General features: G+C 40.1%; 1 protein-coding gene across 1 annotated transcript in view; it reads left to right on the top strand.

Annotated features, from left to right (window-relative positions):
• Positions 1-392: 392 nt before the first annotated feature.
• The window catches only part of LOC311227066 (asparagine synthetase [glutamine-hydrolyzing]-like), a gene marked incomplete at its 5' end in the record, with an annotated part of 117,778 nt that continues 93,599 nt past the window's right edge, over positions 393-24,571 (top strand). The window contains 5 exons of the mRNA XM_084312586.1: positions 393-641; positions 840-1,077; positions 1,227-1,412; positions 9,356-9,457; positions 10,310-10,437. Coding sequence (XP_084168712.1) covers positions 393-641; positions 840-1,077; positions 1,227-1,412; positions 9,356-9,457; positions 10,310-10,437 — 903 coding nt within the window. The remainder of the gene's footprint in view (positions 642-839; positions 1,078-1,226; positions 1,413-9,355; positions 9,458-10,309; positions 10,438-24,571) is intronic.

Raw genomic sequence — 24,571 nt, forward strand, 5'->3', positions numbered from 1 at the left:
GCAATTTGAAACTGGCCACCGTAAATGTCCAAACACCCTCCCACTCACCCACCCCCCCCCCCCCCCCCCTAATGTACATTTCCCTCCCCCTCGTATGTATATATTTACTGTTAGGATCTCTGTTTAACAGTACTGTATATTGGATTTTTATATCTGAATACCTGTATGTTGTGTATGTCATAAATGTCATTATGAATTGAAAACGGGGGACCCTGATGTAAACAAGACGAAAGTCTTTCTCTGGTCTTAATTGTGTGTATTGAGTTGTACTGTACTGTACCCATTCTGCAATCTGTTAATTAAAGTTTTCAATCTCTCTCTCTCTCTCTCTCTCTCTCTCTCTCTCTCTCTCTCTCTCTCTCTCTCTCTCTCTCTCCACACACAGCTTGGACATGTGTGGTATATGGGCTGTATTCGGTAGTGATGAGTGCCTGTCAGTCCAGTGCACCAGTGCGATGAAGATTGCCCACAGGGGTCCTGACGCCTTTCGCTTTGAGAATGTGAACGGCTTCACCAACTGCTGTTTCGGCTTCCACTGGCTGGCCATCGTGGACCAGCTCTATGGCATGCAGCCCATGCGCATCAAGAAGTTCCCCTTCCTTTGGCTGTGCTACAATGGAGAGATTTACAACCACCTCACGGTATGGTAGGCCTCTGACCTGTTGACCCTTTGACCCCACTGACAACGACTTGAACTGATGTGTACTCTCGAGAACAGATGCTGTAGAAACTATAGAGAGTTGCACACCTGTTATGCAACGAACCGAGATTTTTTGCAATAACTACATGTAATAAAGTCCCCGTGGCTTTGTGCTTTTTCTTCCGTCTCTCTCGTCCAGCTCAAGAACCAGTTTGACTTTGACCATCAAACCAAAGCGGACGGCGAGATTCTGCTCCACTTGTACGACCGCTTTGGCATCCAGAAGATGGCCGCTCTCCTGGACGGTGTGTTCGCCTTCGTCCTTCTGGACACTTCCAACAGGAAAGTCTTCCTGGGACGGGACACGTACGGCGTACGCCCTCTGTTCAAGCTCCTCACGGACGACGGGTTCCTTGCAGTCTCCTCAGAAGCCAAAGGTAACTAGAGTCAGGTGTCGGGGTGAGATTGTGATTTTATTACCCCTCCAAGCGCCAGAGTCTTCCCCACTCTTTCCGGGCGAGAAATGTTATATGCCTCTTTTCTTTCTACCCTAGTTGGCATCCATTTGTGTTCTTCTGTTCCCCAGGTCTAACTGAGATCACCCACTCCATGTCTACACCTGCCAACATAGTTCCCTTTCTTCCTGGGCACTTTGAGACCTTTAATTTGAAGCAGAACGGAAAGGTGGAGTCCGCCGAGACGGGTCGCTTCCACTGCTGCACGCAGGAGCCTTCTCACGCCATGTACGACACCGCCGAGAAGCTCCAATCAGGTGCGTGAATAAACACCTTGCGGTTGCGTAACGCCTTTCTTTACATTTTCTTTTTTTTTTAATAATTTTTTTTTTTTTGTATTTTCTTTTTTTTATTATTTTTTAAACAAACATATAAACAAACATGACAACACACGATAAGATATACAAGCATTGTTATCAGTGCACATCCAATGAAATCACCATTTAGTTACATGTCTTATACAGGATATACCCCCAATACCTGCTATCCAAAACCCTACACAGATATGCTCCAGCTCGTACCCCCCCCTCCCAGAAACCCCATTGGATAATCCATCCATTATCCCTCGCTCCTTACCAGACACTACCATTATATGCTAGCTTTTATTCTCTCCACCACTTCTAAACACATTGTCATTTTGGATTCATTGAGACCCAGAATTCTTGCTGTAGATATTTCTTGATAAATCACATCGAGATATGTAATAATCCAGACCTTTCGGCACATTTTTTCCGGTTGGAACCATCGTGATGCTATCAGCTTTTTAGCCACTGTGATACCCGATAAAACCAATCTCTTTAGCTGTGGATGTACTGCACACTCAAAAACATCATTCAACAGTAATACAGAGGGGTGTACAGGTATATTCCAAGTTAAGATATTTGATAATTGCTGGGTCACCTCTTTCCAGAATGTCTTAACTGGTGGGCAGTCCCAGTACATGTGCATAAATGTCCCCTCGTCCCCATTTGTACATAAGGAGCATTTGGAGTCTTGTATAAGACCCATTTTTTTCAGTCTTATAGGAGTCAAGTATGTCCTGTGAATATAGTTAAGATTGATTTGTTGATGGTCCGGGTTCCTTGATGTAAGTTGAACATTCGCCCAGGCTTCTTGCCAATCAAAATCACTTTCCAGGTCTGGTATATCCCTCCTCCAGACAGAGTCTAGTTGGAGGGTTTCGTATGAGGACGTTAGTAATTGATGATAAAAATCTGAAACAAAACGTCTCGATGTCTCTCTTTCATAGAGGAATTTGTGGTATCTGTGGTGTTCAATTGGTATCTTTAATGGAACACCGTGAGACTTCAAACATAACAGTAACTGTGCGTAAAAAAGATGTGTGGATTTGGTGAGATAAAATTTGTTGCGTATTTCTTCATAACTACAAAAACCCTGTTTGTTAAAAACATCACCTAATGAGTGTATGCCTTGCTTTTCCCATATCGGGAATCTTATAGGTCGTTTTCCAATCAAGAGTGCATTGTTATTGAATAAGGGAGTATGATTATGCCATTTATGGGTTAGAGTATTTTTTCTGTGTTTCACGCCATATCCGGATTGCATGAGTAATTATGGGGCCAAATTTCCGTTTGCATTGCTTAATTGATAATTTAGTGTATACTATGTCCTTCAGTCTATGTGGGGCTACTATATTTTCTTCTAGATTTCTCCAGGATACTAATGCTTGGGGATCAATAACTTTCTTTATTGGAAGAGTTTTCAAAATTATGCAGACCATACATAATACATCTTCCATTTTTTATTTTATTTTTTTTCATTTCCCTTTCCTATCCCCTAACCCCACCCCACCCCCCCGAAGAGCGACAACAAACATACATATAATACACGAAAAGAAAAAAGAAAAAAGAAAAAAACAATTGACAGAAAAATAAAAGTAAAAAATAAAAATAAAACTATGATACTAATATAACTGAGATGAAAAGACAAAACATTTTAAGAAATAAAATAAAAATAGGGGAAAAAAACAGAGGGGGGGGGGGACTCAGTTGTCACAACCAGGCAGGGATGTCAAGGATTCTATGTGCTTTAAAAGGGGTCTCCAAGTCTTCTCAAAGGTATTCAGGGAGCCAGTAGGGCATTTGAGGGAGAATCTGAGCTTTTCAAGATTAATAGATAATAGTAGTTCCTTAACCCACCTATTGTGAGATGGAGGTTGAGTATGTTTCCACTTAAAAAGAATAAGTCGCCTGGCCAATAAAGTGGAGAATGTCAGGAATGGAGGTAGGTGAATTCCAATGGGTGAAGACAATCACAGAGACGGAGAGTGTTTACTCTTGAACAGGTTCGACTTTAATAGTAAGAACACAGTAAATTCTAAGAGAGACAATTGCTAAATAGCACAGACAGGAATAAGGTAAATAGGAGCTTATTGGAGGTCCAGAGTTGAACCGTCCGCGTTATCCCCGAACGCAATTAGTGAAGACCTGACAATGAACAAGCAGAAGACAGGTAGGTTACATAGACACCAAATACCAACATTCCACACACACCCCCGTGACAGCCAATCAGGAACCACCCCTAAGTGACAGCACTAATTGACAGGGAAAGGACAGGTGACAAGCCCAGTGACATATGCCAGGAATGTGGGTGGTCACCGACCTCAGTCGGTGTCCAGAACGTAACAGGAAAAGGCAAGAACAGAATGTGACATTTTGGAGGGTAGAGGTTGCAGAGGAACACCGAACAAGGCCACAAGAGGATCAGGGGTGATAGTAAGGTTGTAGGCTGTGCCAATAGTTTAAAAAATGTGTGAGGCCGTGTCTCGCACAGATGGAAGATGAGTGGACAGAGTCCAATGCCCAACTCCAATACTCATCAGACAGTTCAATTCCCAGCTCCCGCTCCCACAAGTTCTTAGGGCCGGTTCCTGGGGTATCCGTAGCGGAGCTAATCAGGTTGTAGATGTTGGAGATTAGCCGCTTTTTTTCCGGGTTAAGAACCATTAGTGAATCTATAAGGGTTTCAGGGGGCCGACTAGGGAATTTGGGGTTCTGGTTCTGTGTGAAGTGCCTAATTTGGAAGAAACGAAACAGGTGGGATTTGGGAAGGTCGAATTTCTTTACGAGGTCTGGAAAAGACATGAAAGTCCCTTGGTCATAGAGATCATTAAAAGTGGTTATCCCTTTGTCAAACCAGACTTGAAAGGAAGAATCAGTGCAAGAGGGCAGGAATAAATGATTGTTAAAAATGGGGGAGAGGTCAGAGGCCCTATGGAGGCCAAGGCTTTTCCTGATTTGAATCCAAATTATTGTGGAGTCGACCACCATTGGGTTTGCAGAGAGTCCAGTAACCGACATAGGGAGTTGGGAGCACAGCAGAGAGCGAAGAGAGTATCTAGAGGAAGAGAGTTCCATGTCGACCCACACCGGGCCTAAGTTGTGTGTCGTGCCCCTCATCCAATATAAAAGTTTGTGTATGTTACACGCCCAGTAGTAGTGCTGGAAGTTAGGCAGTGCCAGTCCCCCTAGCTCTTTGGGGAGTTGTAGTATTGATCTCCTCATCCGTGGGATCTTATTGCCCCAGAGGAAGGAGCTTATTAATCGGTCAAGTGTTTTAAAGAACGACTTCTTAATGAGGACTGGGATATGGGTGAAGAGATATAAAAACTTTGGTAGCACTACCATTTTAATTAAATTTACTCTACCCACTAGAGACAGTGGAAGACATGTCCACCTGTTGAAGTCTAGTTTGCACTTTTCAAGAAGAGGTGAGAAGTTTTTCGAGAACATTGTTTGGATTGAGTTGGTGATGTTAACCCCTAGATATCTGAATCCATCTGTTGTATACTTAAAGGGGAAGAAAGTCCGGGGTCTTTTTTTGGCTCAGGAGTTGATTGGAAAGAGTTCGCTTTTATGAAGATTTAGCTTATAGCCTGAGTAGAACCCGAACTTGTCCAGTATATTAAGAATTATAGGGAGAGAGGCGGTCGGGTTAGATATATACAGCAGGAGGTCGTCTGCATATAGGGACAGTTTATGAACTTTTCCGACCCGTGTGATGCCTTCAAACCTCTCTTCCTGTCTTAACCAGATGGCCAGTGGTTCGATGGCTAGGGCGAACAGAAGGGGGGAAAGGGGGCAGCCCTGTCTGGTGCCTTGATGAAGGGGAAATGGGGCTGACTGAAGTCCGTTTGTATGGACTGAGGCGACTGGGTGAGTGTAGAGTAACTTAATCCAGGCAATAAAGTCAGGGCTAAAACCGAATTTCAGCAGTATAAAGAAGAGGTAGCCCCACTCCACTCTGTCAAAGGCCTTCTCTGCATCCAGGGAGACAATTACTTCTGGTGACATAGAGTTAGGGGAATTGAGTATATTAAGAAGCCTTCTAGTGTTATGAAAGGAGTGTCTACCCAGCATGAATCCTGTTTGGTCAATTGAGATTAAACTTGGTAATACCTGTTGTAAACGTTTGGCTAGGATTTTGGATCGAATTTTTAAGTCTACATTTAAAAGTGAAATGGGTCTATAGCTGCCACATAGAAGAGGGTCCTTGTCTTTCTTGAGCAGGAGAGAGATCGAGGCCTCAGACATAGTTGGGGGCATGCGACCCTTCGAAAAGGACTCGTTATACATTTCCTGGAGAATTGGAGCGATGGATGTAGAGAATGACTTAAAAAATTCCACGGTGAACCCATCTGGGCCCGGTGTTTTACCATTCTGTAGAGACGTGATTGCTTCCAGTACTTCTGTAATCTTAATCGGACCGCCCAGTGCCTTAGCTAGGTCTTGATCAATATTGGGGAAGGCAATCTCCTCTAGAGGGTTGTCCCCTTCCCATATGTCTGAAGAACACTGTGAGGTATACAGTTCTGAATAAAAGGCAAGGAACGTCTTATTAATCTCTACAGGGTCTAAAATAACATCACCAGTCGTGGATCGGATCTTGGGGATCAGTCTGGATAGGGATGTGGCACGTGCTTGGTGAGCAAGCAGTCTCCCCGCCTTGTCACCAAATTCAAAGAACCGCTGTTTGGTCAAGAATAGCTGCTTCTGCGTTTTATTTGTGGTCAGTAAATTGAATTTAGATTGTAGTTGAAGACGTTCTTTATAAAGGGCCGGGGTAGGGGCTGAGGCGTAAAGGCTATCAACCCTAGCTATATGTTCTGCGGTTGCAGTCAGATCAGCTCTTTCTGTTTTATTTAAGATGGAGATAAAAGAAATTGCCTGACCCCGCATATATGCCTTAAAGGTTTCCCATAAGGTGCACCTAGAGATTTCGGGAAAGTCATTGGTGTCTATAAATAAGGAAATCTGTACCTGAAAATTTAGAATGAAATATATTCCCTATCCAGGGGCGCTTGATTCGATGAACCTCTGTCAACCGAAGATGAGTTTCTTGCAAAAAGAAAATGTCACCCCTGAGTTGCTTTAGATGATTCATTACTTTATTAATTTTTACAGGCTGATTGGCACCCTTCAGATTCCAAGAGATAAAGCGAAGGTTCTTACCCTGACCAATCATATTGAGATTTTATGTAGGGGCCACGACATTCCAAGACCTGATGAGATTTCTGAGCCAAAGGAAGAGGGAAGGGGCGGGGGGTAAACAAAAAAAGGGGGGAAACAAACAATAACAATATACCTACATCCGCCCTTGTCCATATCCCACCCCTCCAAATCCACCTGTACGAACCCACCCATGCGTCTATTTCCCCTCCCTACATGCCCACCCACCTCCCCTCTATACTCCCAGCAGGATAGCTTTCCTACTTTTATAACTTCTCCTATCCGGAGATTAAGCTGCATCCCACCTGGTGTGGGATGTGCATAAAGTCCCCCCTGTGTCTCCTGAGTTTCGTGGTCTCTGTCCAGCAGAGAGATTTTTACAACTTTTTGAACTAAACCTATAAACTGAAGCTATGACATCAGACATGGCCACAAGTAAATGTCTCACCTTTAGCAGATGGACTTTATATGAACTAATAACTGCAATAAAGTGCATATACGTATTACACGTGTGCCTGCGTTAATGCTGCACTTACACACCTGAAATGGGCTTTGAGTGAAATAATAATAAGTGTGTGCGTGCACCTGCTGCCCATGCATAAAGAAAAAATAATAAAAAAAAGGCTTTAGATGAAATAGTAAATGCAGTATTCATACCAACGCATTGAATGGGCTTTAAGCGAAATCATATTAAATGCATGCGTATATGTGCTGCACCTATCTGCGCAGTAAGTAGGCTTTTTAGGAGAAATAATAATAAATGCATACATACTGTGTGTTCACACATACACACACATGCCTGTCCACGAATGCATGTGTACTCACACACATTCATGTAGCCATGTGCATGCAAACAAGCCTGCCAGTACCACACTAATTGTCAAAAATTCATGTTCTTGGAGAGCTAATACCACAATGACCACATGTAGCCTAAAAAGTATAATGTCCACAGTAATCAAATAGGCTTTAGATTAAATAATAGGAAGTAGATATACATGTATGTACACACACCCTCAGACCCTCAAATAGACTTTATATGTGCAGTAATAAGCATGAATGCCCACAAAATAAAAAATAAAAACCGACAAGGTTCAATGCCAAAAGGTTTAGATTCTCTCTCCCCTCAGCCTAACTCTACTTAAATGATAGACAATCTGCTGTCTGGTAGAGAGTGGCGAGAGAGAAAATAAAAGAGAAAAATTAATAATGTGTTAACCTTGTTATATTCGGCAGATTGTAGTATTAATCCCAATATAAATGGGTTGAGGTCTGTGCGGCAAGGTCGTGAGCAACATGGGTTCATATGACAACGTTTTTAAATTAAATACCTAAGCCATGGATCTTTGCCAAATTAATAGCATGAGTCTGCTAGGTCGTGTGCGTGGCCCATCCATGATCGAACGTCAGACCTCAGATGGTAGAGCCATGAAACTAAGAGGATTATTGTGACAAACTGTTTTTACCATGATTCGTTTTGATAGAATATTGCGTGACTCACTTGATCACAAAGTTTGCCTACTTTAATTAAGTGTCTCGAAAAAAAGCGAATAACAAGCTGCAATAATAATAATAATAAAAAAAAGAGAACAGTAGTGAAGATGGTCGTGATAATAATAATGACAATAATAATAACACTAAGCAAAACATGTTACATTAAAGTATGTTGCGTGACTCACTTGATAGAGTTTGCATACTTTAATTAAGTGTCTCAAAAAAAGCGAATAACAAGCTGCAATAATAATAATAATAATAATAAAAAAAATAAAAAAAGGGACAGTAGTGAAGATGATCATGATAATGATAATAATAATGACAATAATAACAACACTAAACAAAACCCGCTATATTAAAGTATGGCAGGAGGCTTGACGAGCTAAACTAAACCAATACAGCTGCACTGTATTAATCAACAAGCTACTGCACAGCATAACCAAATTGACTACTCTAATTCAACACAGTAGATCATTAATTAAATATATTAATATAAATATTCAGTAGGCTCCTATGCAGTTCTTTAGTGATCGATTATCCTCCAATAATAGTAGGCATAGCATTGGTGAAAAAATAATAATGAAGTAAATAGAAATAACAGTTGAAATGTTCAGAGATGCATAACCAATTGACTGCTCTAATTCAACACCGTAGATCCTTAATTAAATATAAATATTCAGTAGGCTATGCAGTTCTTTTAGTGATGGATTATCCTCCAATAATAGTAGGCAAATGCCTATGGGTGGAAAAAGAAATTAAGTAAAGAGATAGAAGTTCAAATGTTCATACAACAGTCACTTATCTTGATCCGTTGGTTGTCATCTTAGTGTTCAACAGTTGCTGGGCCGCTTTTATTCGTTTTCTGATGAAGATTGTTCTGCTTGAGAAACAAATCAGCATCCTCTTTTGAATGACACATCACCTGCTTCCCTTTGAAGTCGATCTGTAATGATGTGGGCCATCGCATTCTATAGACAATGCCATTGTCTTGTAGGGCGATTTTGGCCTCGAGAAACATCTCCTTTCTCATCTTTTGAATGGCCGGTGGGATGTCCTGAAAGATTTGGACTTTGGCACCTTCAAACGTGAGGGACCGCTTTTCCCTAGCCAATTGTTGGATTTTATTCTTCTCTTGGAGACGGAGAAAGCGAACCCAAACATTACGAGGCGGGCGGCCTACATTTTCTGTTCGGTCAGGTAACTACTAGTGTGATTGGAATGCGATCTCTCTCCGCCTATAGGTTTTGACGAGGAGACGGTGAAAAGCAACATCAGGACCCTGTTTGAGAATGCGGTCAGGAAGCGGCTCATGGCCCACAGGAGGATTGGTTGTCTTCTGTCAGGTAATTGAATGTTGTAAGCATGTTGTGTTGCTTAAACACATGTCGTTTTAGGAGCGGCTGGGTAGCACAGTGGACTAAGCACTCGCCTACCACCGCAGAGACTCTGGGATCGAATCCAGCTGTCAGTCGTTGTAAACAGCGACTCCTACTGGTCGGTCGGGGTGCAGGGATGGGAAGTATAAAATAGAAGTCAAGTACGTAGACAAAGGTGTTCAATATATACATATATACAATGTACAATGCAGAGTAGAAAAGTAACTGAGTTACAATACAATGCAGAAATGGGATGAGGTACAATTTAGGTACAATTTACAGTAAGGTGTAGTGAGGTATGGGTTGTAGTGCAAATTCTTTGCCAATAAATATAAAGTGTGTTTAGGTGTTCTAAAGTGGGTAAAGTGGGTGCTGCAGTGAGTTGTTTGTTTAAAGTGAGTGTGTGGATGTGTGTGCTGTGAGTGCATTTGATGGTTGTTACGATTGTTCATTGTTCAAGTCTTGTTCATTGAGCAATCATTGTTCATTGAGCATCCTGATGGCCTGGGGATAGAAGCTCCTTCTGAGTCTCTCTGTGCTTGCCATGAGACTCCGGTATCGCTTGCCTGACCGCAGCAGTTCAAAGAGGCAGTTGTTTGGGTGGCTGGAGTCTTTGATTATTCTCATAGCCTTGCCCATGCACCATTGAAATCAAGGTGAATTGTTAGCTAGCTAGTGTTTCAGTCACTCACAGTAGTGTTTTTGAGAAATCATAACGTGATTTGCAGACTTCCGGTTTGAGATGTGTGTTTTAATGATTCTCGACATAAAAATGTTATCTATAGCACCTTTAAACCCTGCTTTGTGACCCTCCCCCAGGTGGTCTTGACTCCAGCCTGGTGGCTGCTACACTGGTGAAACTGGCCAAAGAGAAGAAGCTGCAGTATCCTATCCAAACCTTTGCTATCGGGTCAGAAGACAGCCCGGACATCTTGGCTGCTCGCAAGGTACGTTCACTATTGTATAACCAGGAATTTCTTTGAAAGCCTTTTAGAAATGTTGATTATATTGACCTTGGAAGAACTGGAGTTGTAGATGGACTGGAAGATAAGCATTTTGTATCTTTCTTCGACCACCGTAATTCAAACTACAGGGCCCTATTCCCTGTACCTGGTTCAACTAAGTCGATCAAGAGTCCCATTATCCAGATTCAGTTAACCCGATGTTTGAAGCCGGGATTTTCCTGTTCCTCGAAGGTGGATTCAGTCTCGTTAACTCAAACCAGACTTGAGACCCAGGATAAGTGCGCGCGGCCGCTTCAGTTGAAAAGACATCACGTATCGATAGCAGAGATCCTGATTTTCTAACGGCAATGATTGATTAATTGATTTAAAACTTTATTAACAGGTTGCAGTACGGCTCAATCGCCTCGCCGACAAGTTAAATGCGTTATCTATAGGCTAATTTTAAGTCCCTCATTACCCCAATCAATCAGATTATATTTCTTTAAACTTGCCTGCTGGCAGTAGGTTTATGGAATGGATAATCAAATGAGATCTTGCTAGCGAAAATAATTAGTTAAACTGTTATGCAGAATAAGGATACGGCTCTCTTACCCATTGATTGATGTATGGTGGATCTTTTACTTATCTACACTGTGGTGTAATGGTTTCTGCTTTTGACTTTCACACAGGCGGCCCGGGTTCGAATCCCACTTCTCCTAGTCTTTTCCTTCTTTTTGCAATGTAGGAATAATTCAATTTGGTGCACGTTGAGAGCTATATAAAGAATGACATCCTCAATGCATGTAGATTTATAATATTTTAACTTAAAACTAGGCTACTTTTGCGTATAATCATTAATATTATATTCCAAAAAAATTATATTGGAAACGCGGGGTTTCGAACACCGGTCGCCCGGTTGCCAGGATTCAGCACTAGCCGCTGCGCCACTGTGCCAGACGTGATATACTCATTGTTTATGCATTAATGGACGAGAGAGCCGTGTTTAGAATATTTTTCTTACCAAAAAATGAAGTTTTATCTCTTTATTCTCAAATGCATTAATGTGACGTCAACGGCTCATTCAATTTCTCAAATCCGTCAAACAGCGCATCTCATCAGACATTTTAATCCCAGTTACAATATCACACAAAAACCACAATCCCCGCATAGACACTTCAATTTTATGCTTGAATGAAACACAATCCGGCGCTCCGTTATGCAAATCTACAGCGGAGATTAATATATGAAACTAATCAGAGCCAAACGGCCGATAGGTTTCATTCATTAAAAATATCCCTGCGGGATTCACATTTGCAATGAGCCGTTATTAAAATAACCACATGCAGCGTGTATCGCGACTCCGAGCGCCGTATATGACGTGCATTATTTTATTTAGGACAAAGTAAATCTATAGGCTCAATATGATTTATTATCAGCATTTAGTTCTATTATTATACATTTCAAAAGCCCCCTCTAGGAAAACGAAGCACAGAAACGTAATTCAGAATGGTATAATGCAGATCCTAGACTGTGAGAATCATTTCAGGAAACGAGCTGTCACTTCTTTGCGGGGGCGTGGCCATGGTTCATCCGGCTAACTGAACTTGAGCCTGCTCTCGACCAGGCTCAAACTTTTTGATCTGTTGTCATGGTGATTTAGACAATCCAGCTTCGGGGAATGGGAAGGTCCGGCTTAAGTCAGACTTGACCGAAAGTTATCCGGCTAACTCAGTTATCCAGGTACGGGGAACGGGGCCCAGGTGTGTTTAAATGCAGCGTGTACAAACATTACACATGTCCACAAACCTCTTTACAATCACATATATACACAGCCAGGTGATGTTCTGCAGAAATCGCCATGCCTCTATTTTGGGGGGAAACAACTCAAGGAATAAATTAGATGGTGTTTGTTCATAAACTACAACTTTAGGATAAAACACAGGGATATAAATTACGCCAAAGACTACCAAGGCCCAGAAATAGTCATTACCTCTTAGCTTTAAGTGACTTGGAGATTCAGAAGCATAATATTAAATGTCTACGTAGGGAATTGAGGAAATATCCTGCAGCTGAATGGGGAAATACCATAGGGAAGACTGAAGAAGCCTGAAAATGGATCAAGCTTTTCACAAATTCTAAAACAATGTAAGCATTCTGCCGATTCTATACAGGCTAAAAACAATGGCTATCAATAGGAACAGTGTCTGTGTTTCCCCCAAAAGTAGAAAAAAGCGAGGGGAAAAGTCAAAGTAATAATAATAATAATAACTTTATTTGTATAGCACTTTTCATACAGAGGTTGCAGTTCAAAGTGCTTCACAACAGTAAAAAATACAGGCATAAGCGAGCATAAAAAGATAGACAGGTAGAATCACAGTGTTTCACATTAGGATCTAGCATCCCAATAGGCTCTCCGCTTACAGTTTTCAGTAACACAAATAGTAAAAATAGTTTAAAATGATTCAGTTTAAAAATAGTAAAATAAAAATAAAATAAAATAAAAATTATAAAATAGAACGGACATAAAAAATACAGGCATGAGCGAGCATAGCAAGATATGGCAAGTGACAACAATGCATAAAGTTTACAGACAATCCATGCTGATTGATCTGCCATAAGCAAGTGAAAGTTTACAGACAATCCATGCTGATTGATCTGCCATAAGCAAGTGAAAAGTTTACAGACAATCCATGCTGATTGATCTGCCATAAGCAAGTGAAGATTACAGTCTGTTCTAACAAACCAAACTGCCATGTATTAAAGTTTACAGACAATCCATGCTGATTGATCTGCCATAAGCATAAGATTACAGTCTGTTCTAACAAACCAAACTGCCATGTATTAAAGTTTACAGACAATCTGTAATGCTGATTGATCTGCCATAAGCATAGTGTTTCACATTAGGATCTAGCATCCTAATAGGCTCTCTATTCAGTAATTAAAAAGTGCAATAACCGACGGACATAAAAAATACAGGCATGAGCGAGCATAGCAAATAATAAGAATAGTTTAAAATGATTCAGTTTAAAAAAAGTCATCAGTAAGAGGTAAAAAGTGCAATAACCGACACATGAATTTGATGTAGTGTAAAAGAGTAGGCAGGGTAAGAATAAATACAAGTTGTGTCAGGATATCCCTGATGTTTCCTCTTGCCACTAGGTGGTAGCAGATATCTATCAGTGAAATGCCTGAGCAAAGAGATAGGTTTTAAGCTGTCTTTTAAAGATGTCTAGTGAGTTGGCTTCCCTGATGTTTTGGGGTAGTTTGTTCCATAGTTTTGGGGCATAGTTGATAAAGGCTGCATTACCGATCCTCTTTTGACTGCTTCTGGGAGCCTCTAGTAGTCCAGCAGCTGATGATCGCAGTGTTCTTGCTGGTGTGTAATTTATTAGAGTGTTGGCGATGTAGCTAGGTCCCTGTCCATTTAGAGCTTTGTATGTAAGGAGAAGGACCTTAAAGTCAATTCTAAATGTTACAGGAAGCCAGTGTAAAGCGGCTAAGACTGGACTAATGTGCTCTAAAAAAACTAATTGTTTTTCTCCATTTTCGCTCCGCTGCACGACATTTCCTTCCCTAATGTGCTCTCTCCTTTTGGTTCTAGTTAGCAGTCGGGCTGCAGAGTTTTGGATTAGCTGAAGCCTCTCTGTGGTTTTCTTAGGGAGACCTGTGAAAAGTGCATTACAGTAGTCTAACCGGCTAGATATGAATGCATGAATTAGCTTCTCAGCATCGTTCTGATTAATAAATGGTCGTACTTTTGCTATATTTCTGAGATGGAAGAACGATGTTTTCGTCACTTTGCTAATATGAGAATTGAAGTTCAGTTCTGAATCTATGACAACCCCAAGACTAGTGACCTCAGATTTGATCCAAGGGGTTAGTCCCCCCAGGTTCTTTATTAATGTTTCTTTTTTAGTTTTGGAGCCGATAATTAGAATTTCAGTTTTGTTCTCGTTTAGTTTCAGGAAGTTCTTACTCATCCATTTATTTATTGCCAGTAAGCAGTCTGTAATGGAGCTAATCGCTGTATCATTTGGTTCAGCAGATATGTACAGTTGTGTATCATCCGCATAGCTATGGAAATCTACATTATGTTCTCTGATGATATCACCCAGCGGTAACATGTAAAGGGAGAAGAGTAAAGGACCTAAGCAACTCCCTTGTGCAACTCCATAGTTGTTGTCGTATATATCAGACATGTGATCTCCTAGTTTAACATAGAATTTCCTCCTTCTGATGTATGTTTTAAACCAGCCTAGCACATGGTCTGAGAAACCGACATGGTTTTCAAGACGATCGATTAGAATATCGTGATCGATTGTATCAAATGCTGCACTGAGATCTAACAGGATAAGGATGGAGATCTTATTCTCGTCAGAGTTTAGTCTGAGGTCACTGATTATTTTGGTGAGGGCAGTTTCAGTGCTATGATATTTTCTGAATCCTGACTGAAATTCTTCTAAGATGTTGTTTTCTTCAAGAAAGGAATTTATTTGAACTGAAACTATCTTTTCAAGTACTTTACTAATGAATGGTAGGTTGGATATTGGACGATAATTTGCCATTTCATTACTATCCAAGTTAGGTTTTTTTTAGTAATGGCTTTACAACTGCTGTTTTAAAGGCATCCGGGAAAATACCAGTCCTAAGGGAAGTGTTTATGATATCTAGCACAGGGCTTGAAACACTATTAAATACCCGTTTGAAGAAAGCTGTAGGTATAGGGTCAATGTCTGAGGTGGAGGAGTTACATTCTGAGACAGTTTTGCAGAGTACATCTAATGTGATGCATGTGAAACTTCTCATGGTTACATTGCACGGTTTGCCGCAATCAACTTTATTTCCATCATGAGTAATGCTGGCCCTGATCAAGGTTATTTTGTTGTTAAAGAATAGTGCAAGTTCTTCACACTTAACCGTTGATGACTGAGGAGGTGTAGGGGTAGTGTTGAGTAGTACATTAATAGTGGAAAAGAGGATTCTGGAGTTTCCAGCATTTTCTGTAATGATTTTAGAGAAGTAATCTTTCCTTGCTAAGCGGATGGTTTTATTATAAGCAGTTAAAGCATCTTTGTATATATCACAGCACACTGTAAACCCGAATAAGTTTCCAGAACTTAAAAAAATTGAGGCCATACCATGCCTCAATTTTTTTAAGTTGATAAACTCAAATGTTTTCAGTTGGCTAAGACTTACAATTCTCAGTTAAGGCAACTCAAATATGGTCTGTTACTGTGACTTAAGGTTCTCAGTTAAGTCAAATCAAATATGGTCAGTTACTCTGACTTACAGTTCTCAAGTGGAGTCAACTCAAATATGTTCAGTTACTGTGACTTACAGTTCTCAGTTAAGGCAATTCAAATATATTCAGTTACTGTGACTTAAGGTTCTCAAGTGGTGTCAACTCAAATATGTTCAGTTACTGTGACTTACAGTTCTCAGTTAAGGCAATTCAAATATATTCAGTTACTGTGACTTAATGTTCTCAAGTGGTGTCAACTCAAATATGTTCAGTTACTGTGACTTACAGTTCTCAGTTAAGGCAATTCAAATATATTCAGTTACTGTGACTTAAGGTTCTCAAGTGGTGTCAACTCAAAATGTTCAGTTACTGTGACTTACAGTTCTCAGTTAAGGCAGTTCAAATATGTTCAGTTACTGTGACTTAAGGTTCTCAAGTGGTGTCAACTCAAATATGTTCAGTTACTGTGACTTACAGTTCTCAGTTAAGGCAATGCAAATATATTCAGTTACTGTGACTTAAGGTTCTCAAGTGGTGTCAACTCAAATATGTTCAGTTACTGTGACTTACAGTTCTCAGTTAAGGCAGTTCAAATATGTTCAGTTACTGTGACTTAAGGTTCTCAAGTGGTGTCAACTCAAATATGTTCAGTTACTGTGACTTACAGTTCTCAGTTAAGGCAGTTCAAATATGTTCAGTTACTGTGACTTAAGGTTCTAAAGTGGTGTCAACTCAAATATGTTCAGTTACTGTGACTTACAGTTCTCAGTTAAGGCAGTTCAAATATGTTCAGTTACTGTGACTTAAGGTTCTCAAGTGGTGTCAACTCAAATATGTTCAGTTACTGTGACTTACAGTTCTCAGTTAAGGCAGTTCAAATATGTTCAGTTACTGTGACTTAAGGTTCTCAAGTGGAGGCAACTCAAATATGTTCAGTTACTGTGACTTAAGGTTCAACCTTAAATCCATGTGATTAAGTTAACAGAACTCAACGACATTGAGGCCATCCCATGCCTCATTTCTTTTAAGTTAATCAACTCAAATTTTTAAGTTAATCAACTCAAATATTTGCAGTTACTATTCAGTTTTAAAATCCATGTGAAAAAGTTAACAGAAAAATAACTACACAAGCACATTATATCAACTTCAAACAACTATTTTATTTTTTTCTATTCAAAGAGTATAAAAGAGTATACATATATAATCTGTATGTTAGCAATGTACAATAACACTGTAAACACCGTACACTGTTTTTGGACTATATATGTTAACAATACCGACCAGGTATTAGTGCCTTGCAAAGTGCAGATATGAAGTTTTCCCCTTTTTTTTTATGCATTTAGGAGGTTTTGTTCTTCATCGAAACTATTTATCTTACAAAAACATTGTGTTACAACTTCAAACTCTTTATATTTATTTCTATTCAAAGAGTATACATCTATTTATCTTACAAAAACATTGTGTTGCCCTCTCCAACATTATGGCAATGTTAAAATTGAAAATATATATATATAGAAAATATATATAGAAAATAAATACATGCATGTTATAACATGTACATACAATGTAATGTATATTACACATTTAATCCCTCTGGTCACAATAGTGTAATAATGTTTGTTATAAGGCTCTGAAAATGTTACTGAATGATGTATCAATGTATTTCCAGCAAATATTGAAATAATAAAGGGTCTCAATATGTGCAGTGCACATGACCAGAGCCGTTTACATCCTGGCTGAATTACTCAAATTTGTATAGTGTGGTCATAGAATGAGCAAACATGTTGACGGCAACTATTGTGACCATTGGGATAACACAGTGTATCTATGTACAGTACAGAATAAAATGTATAGATTATCTGAAAATTGTCAATCCGCTTGGCACATGTAAAATTCACAAACGTTGTGCTGTATATTGGGTCCTGCCAATGTGGAACCAAAATACCAATCCACATTACATGCTATACAGCTGGCAATACTGTTAATAGTGCACATACCTACATATGGAAATGCAGCTGCATGTATTTGCTCCATGATGTATCATGGAACAAGATGGTGTTTTCATTGAAAGAGTTAGTCAGAATGTCAGAGGCACCATCCGTCATTTAGAGCAGGCTATGTTTGCAGAATGATAACTAGAACACTACAGTACTCTGTACTAAGAACACTATACAGTACACTAACTATACTGCCCTGTCAAGGCAGACCGCAGTAACTTCCAAACAGTGAAACTGAGAAAAATGGCTTTAAAGTTTTTTGACTTGCCATCCAAAATGTGTTATAGGTAGATAGATGCTAGTACCCAGATTTAACATGTATTAATGAAGTAATCTTTAGGCATACAAAAATATGACGTAGTTATTTTAATTAACCCCAAAAAAGCAGATACTGCACTCTGCTGCACGATTTCCTTAAATAATTATACAGGTAATGTACAGGCAAAGTGCAGTAACTTCAAATGCAATGTTGTTTTCCCTCCAGCTTTCATAACTTCACCTAGCCATTTTATTTGGATCATCATCATTCCAATATATTCAGGTATTAAATTTCATTTTCAAAATGGCTAGGTTAAGTTATGAAAGCTGGAGGGAAAACAACATTGTATTTGAAGTTACTGCACTTTGCCTGTACATTACCTGTATAATTATTTAAGGAAATCGTGCAGCAGAGTGCAATATCTGCTTTTTTGGGGTTAATTAAAATAATTATGTCATATTTTTGTATGCCTAAAGATTACTTCATTAATACATGTTAAATCTGGGTACTATCATCTATTTACCTATAACACATTTTGGATGGCAAGTCAAAACACTTTAAAGCCATTTTTCACTGTTTGGAAGTTACTGCGGTCTGCCTGGGTTTTGAGTGTGATTTTGTAGTTACTGCAGTTTTTAAAACCCCATATCTCCAAAACTGAGCGACATTAACATCTGAAACTTGGTCACAAGATAAAACATTTATTGACAAGGTCAATTTCACTCATAACTAAATTTTTACTTTTTTCAAGTTACTGCGGTTAGCCCTTGACAGGGCAGTATACTACTGCCTACAAGGTCTCAAGGATACAGTCCCACTCTCAGCATACAAGATCGATGGTCTGCTGCTGCTGACTCCCAAGCGATTCATTCAAGTGAAACGGAACTGAGTCCAGCTAATGGTGAATAGTTATTTTATTAATCAATTATTGTGTCTTTATTCACTCTAGTTGTGTAATTGACCAGTTCATATTCTGTATAAGTTCATATTCTGTATATGTTAATAATAACGCTTCTGTGTTGCGTTTATGGCTCCTGGTATATCGCCTTGTACTCTGTACTGAGAACACTAACTCTACCACTGCCTACAAGCAATGGAAGCAGTCAGAGCAGAGTGGCATTTATGCCCATTGCCTCCTATTGTTCCTCGAGAAACAAACGTTTGGGACTTGGATGTTGCCTTTGAGATTCTGATAAACTCTTTCAACTCTAAACCTTACTTGGATGAAATTACAATAATGCCAGCTATAGACGGTTAAGAAAATTTGAACTGTAAAACTCCCAAATGTAAACATATTACATAACAAATAAAGAACAAGGTACATTGAGTAGTTTGGACCTATTGGCTGAACATCTGCAAAGTAGTACAGCAACTTTTGAAGGTATTATTTTGACATGACAAGACATTTCAGATGAGTTTCTATAGACACACTTTTGAGGTGTTGGTAAGTGCTTTGGGGTAGTGCATAGATTAGTCCAAACATTACAGGAAGGAATCACCAAATCTGGGGAAGCTGATCATGATATGACTTTCAATGACAATAGAGATTGTCACAGGCTGGTAGTGAACTGGACTTGTGTCATGATCACTGATTACAGTAAGGAATAGAAACTCATCTGAAAGAAGGATGTGGGGTGAGGTATTAATTTCCTTGTCATGTCAAAATAATACTTTCAAAAGTTTAATGCAAGAGCGGTCAGGTGACGTAGCGGAGATTGCGTTCGTCACCAACGCTGGAGACACTGGATTCGCGTGTTCGAATCCAACTCCCTGCGTTGTCACCAGCTTGGCTGGCCGTTCACACTAATACAATTCGGCAGTATTAGGGGGTGGGGAAGCTGGCGGGTGGGAATCTGGCGTTGTGGACAGCGACGCCTACAGGTCAGGTCTCGGCGCTTGCTAAGCGGGGCAGGACTTGGTGGAGATAGCGTGCCCTCCCACGCGTTACACTTCACCAATGAGAGCCCTCGCTGCCAAGTGAAAAGACGTCACTGGCTGTCGGCGCATGTCTCGGGGGAAGCGTGCGATCGACTCGGGACGCCCTTATACCGACTCGTAGGAGAACATGCATACAGCACCAGGTAGGGGAGGGGGGGGGGGGGGGAATTGGCAATCCATTGAAAAATCAGAAGAAAAAAAAATGATTGCATCATCAAGTCATTCTTGAGAGTCTGCAACCTGGGCAACAGTTTACCAGCTTCTAGACCTAGTAAAATCTTCTGAATGAATTCAAAAGTGTTGGTAAGTCCCTTGGGGTAGCTGAGGTGTAGTGCATAGATTAGTCCAAACATTACCAGGAAGGAATCACCAATCAGAGATTGTCACAGGCTGGTAGTGAACTGGACTTGTGTCATGGTCACTGATGACAGTAAGGAGGGCCACTGCAACACCCTGAAGCTCTGGCTCATCAGGCGTGTCCTGAAGGAATGAAAGAGACATAATAATCACAAATAAATCCATGGTTTCTACAAAGTGCAGCACAAAGCTAAGTACCGTAATTCCTCTAATAGTAACCGGTATTCAAATACAAGCCGGGTCTCTATTAATGGCCGGGTGCGCTCTTGAGCTAAGCAATTATAAGCCGGCCTCCTAATACAAGCCGGGTTACTAATATACTGAGCTGCATACTGAGCTAGTTACTTGATTTCACTTTGAAAACGTTGAAATGACCAGTGACCACCTGTAATTGCACTGTTTACTATTTCATACAGTACTTGGTTTCAATAAATGAACCCAGTACATTTTACTGGGTTCAAACTGACACAAAATGTTGCTTTATTCATTATGATCTGTTTGAAAATTAGAAATATAGGCCTCTCTCTTATACATACCTCCTCCTAATACAAGCCTGGTACCCGCTACAGTTGAAACAAATACAAGCCGGGGTTACTATTAGAGGAATTACGGTATATGGAGTTGTGTTTGTAAGTTGTTTATATTTTAGTTAGAACTATTTTTTTGGTGAGAAGGTTATTTTTATTTAACCAGGTTAGTCCCGTCGAGATCAAATATCTCTTTCACAAGGGAGACCTGGAAGGAAGGAAGACTGATACTTAGCATTTTGATTAACTGTTCACTTAATATACAGTTGTACTGTAAATTATTTTCACTCGGACTCACTGTGCAGGTTTTGAAAAATCCAGAGACTTCCTCATGCAGATACACAGGCAGGGCATGGAGAACAGTGGTACGCCTGGTGTGAACATCATGGATTTCCTATTAAGATGTAAGATTAAGAAGAAAAAAATAATTGTATTATATGGAAATGTTTACTGAACAAAGCGGATTTTAAACAGTCCAATCAGATATGTCCACAAATAACATGTTCACATCTTTAATGCAATCAGAAAAATGGCAAACACAATGGTGGACTAATTGTAAAATTCAAAAGCTCATTTGAATCATTGAACCTGTTCAATGTTACAGAGGTTCGACCTATGACATGTCATGTATAATAATCTATTCACCTGTTCATCGTGGATTTTTTTAAATGTGAGCCAAAGCATCTGCCGTGTTCCCAGTTTTGGACGCCTTCTGTCTGAATAACGTCATCAGTCGAGGAAGATGGCGGTCAAGCTCAGCGTAGAATGTGTTGGGCAGGTTCTGGTTGGCAATCAGCTGGAACTCTGCATACACCTATATTTAAAAACAGCAGGACAATATAGTATATCAACATCAATTAGTCACTTCAACTTGGTGGATCTCTTACTTTGTTTGGTTTGGGCTTCAGAGCATGACGGCGGGATTTCTGGTCAACCATGTCATTACATGCTTTGCGGAATCGGTCGCTGATGACTAGCTCGCGGGGGCGCACAGAACACACACGCAGATGCGCCGCTAGAGTATATAAACCAGGCTTAAGAATCACAAGTTTCACTTTAAAACACACAGAATGTGCCAAATGTTAACACAGGAAAGAGAGCTGATCTATATTACCTCAGACTCCATTTTGAGAGCAGGCCAGAGGTCCATGAGCTCTTTCACTGGTGGGCTGGACTTCACTATGGTCTGTCGGCGCAGGGCAAATGTGGTCTGCATCAGCTTTCTAATGAGGGGCAGGTTCTTCTCAGTCTTCTTGACTTCTTCAGCAATTGTCTGCCTCAACTGCTCAAGCCTCAAGGAATCCTCTCCTTGGGGATAGTTGGGTAGGAAGTTTACTTCTGCTCGCTTGGGTCTTTTAATGTTGGAATGTGAAGGTTCGCCATCAGGATTGCTTCTACCTTTTTTTCCAGCATTTACAGTGACCTCCTCACATCCTGCCCGTCTCAGCTTGTTCCTGAAATTGCCCATCTTGAATTTGATGCTGTTCTTCCATCCATTGCAGCCGGTCTCAGATCCTGCTTCCTTCAAGCAGGGATGTTTGGCGACAAGAGCCGCAGAAGCCACTGCTATCTCTTTATCACTTGGATAAGCCTTGAAAGCATACATTGTAGATGCAAGCTTTTCTAAGATGTCGTGCTTTAGGTCTCTTGTCAACTTAAGGTGTCTCTTGTTCTTCTCAAATTCGTTGTTTCCGTCTCTAAGTTTCAGCTCAACATCGAATGCAAATGTAGGAACTGGAAAAGGACCTGGAGGCCATCTGCTTAGACGTTCTGGAGATGACCTATCTGAAAGTATATCAACGTTCTGGAGATGACATATCTGAAAGTATATCAGTAGATGCGAGAGAGCTGGAGTCGAGCGAAAGTGAAATGTGCACAACAGCTTTTTGTGGCAATTCCGTAATGTCATCAAGGGAAGTAAGTTTCCCATCAAAGTCTGGATCTTCATACAGCAAACTGAAGTCAAGGTCTATTTCCAACTGTTCTTTTATAATCTTGATCAGTGCATCAACAGAGGCGGGTCGTGAACTGAGTTTTAATTTTCTAGCCCGGTCTGTCTCAACAACACGAAGGATCATGGGTTGTGGGGAGGCAGCTGCCATTGTGCTATGGAAACTTGAATGAATCGCTTGGGAGTCAGCAGCAGCAGCAGCAGACCATCGATCTTGTATGCTGAGAGTAGGACTGTATCGTTGTGACCAGACTGCAGGTAGATGGACAGTGGACAGATGTGGTCCGGTCGACAGACAGCAGCTCAAGGACCTAAGGAGTAGTCATAAACACAACACAGAAAGCGTCATTATTAACATATACAGAATATGAACTTATACAGAATATAAACTGGTCAATTACACAACTAGAGTGAATAAAGACACAATAATTGATTAATAAAATAACTATTCACCATTAGCTGGACTCAGTTCCGTTTCACTTGAATGAATTGTTATGATTCGCGATAATAAGCTACAAAACGTTTTTGACAAATATTGAAACGCAGTCAGTTTCTCCACACTATTGTTACCATGTAGGAAGAATTAGATCTGAAATTAGTTTCAAAATGGTTACACTGTGGGGGAAATAAAATAGTAGTCGATTACAGTAAATATCAGTATCTGTTATTATGCACGCCTGGTGATACTATATCCAAATTGAACTAGGCCATTTGAAATATACTATATGTATATATATATAAATGTGCGAATTGGCTATAATAAGGTAATGTATATATTCTATATTCTATAATAATATTTCAAATTGCATTGGTCCGGATGGGAGAATTCAGTACTGTATATACAGAACCTTCAGTTTGATCATCTTCCCTTTATCAATTTCCTTAGATCTTTTGTACACATGATCTCAATAGGGTACTGAATGAGCTCAGTGGCAGTTTTTAAGTTTGGTCATTATTATCATGGTTTTATTCACTGTCAAAGATGAAAAGAAAAATCATAATTCATATTTTCCTTTGTTTCATCACAATTTAAGCAAGCCTAGTAATAGACACAATATTTCTGACACTGAGAATACATTCATTGAGGTCCATAGATGTTCCTAGATACCAAGAATATGCAAATAGCCCTTGTAGAAGTGGAGCAATATTCCATTTACCTAGGTATACATTTTATGCAGATTTTCACCTGGGGTGGAACAGGTCACTAGTTACAACAATGCTTATGTAACTATTAAAAACGTACATTTTAATCACGAAACAAAATGGCAGACTAACGTTAGCTAGCATGCTAGCTAGCTAACGCTAGTAGCATGCTAGCTAGCTAACGTTAGTAGCATGCTAGCTACTGTAATAATATGCAATACTATTTGCTAAAACAAGCTCCAAACTATTTGCCACGGCACAGAGATAACATTTAGTCAAACGATAACAGCCCGGTGATGGTATCTGAACGGGATCATACTATTCCCATAAGAACTCACTTACCAGTTAACTAGTATCTAGCATGCTAGCTAATAATGCTAACAATGATAACAAGCTTCGTTCTGCACTGTACTAGTTGCCACCACGGTAATAATTCACAAAGTAGCATGTAGTCAAACGATGACAGCAAGATTATGGTATGTGAATGGCATAATACATTATATTGTCAATGACTTACCAAGGAGTTTGGCTCAGACTATTTGTCAAGCCAGTACAAATCCAATCTATTATTATTATTATTAGTGAAGACACCATCGCGGCATCGCGCCAACGCCAAGTTCCGTTTGAATACCTCAAGTCCTGTGAGATCTTCTAGGTCTCGCGAGTTGCTTAGGACTACCCTCTCGAAGGGGAGGGGGAGGGAGGGGGGAGGAGGGGAGGGGG

Source organism: Notolepis coatsorum (genome assembly GCF_963971535.1).
Source record: "Notolepis coatsorum genome assembly, chromosome: 4".
NCBI lineage: Eukaryota > Metazoa > Chordata > Actinopteri > Aulopiformes > Paralepididae > Notolepis > Notolepis coatsorum.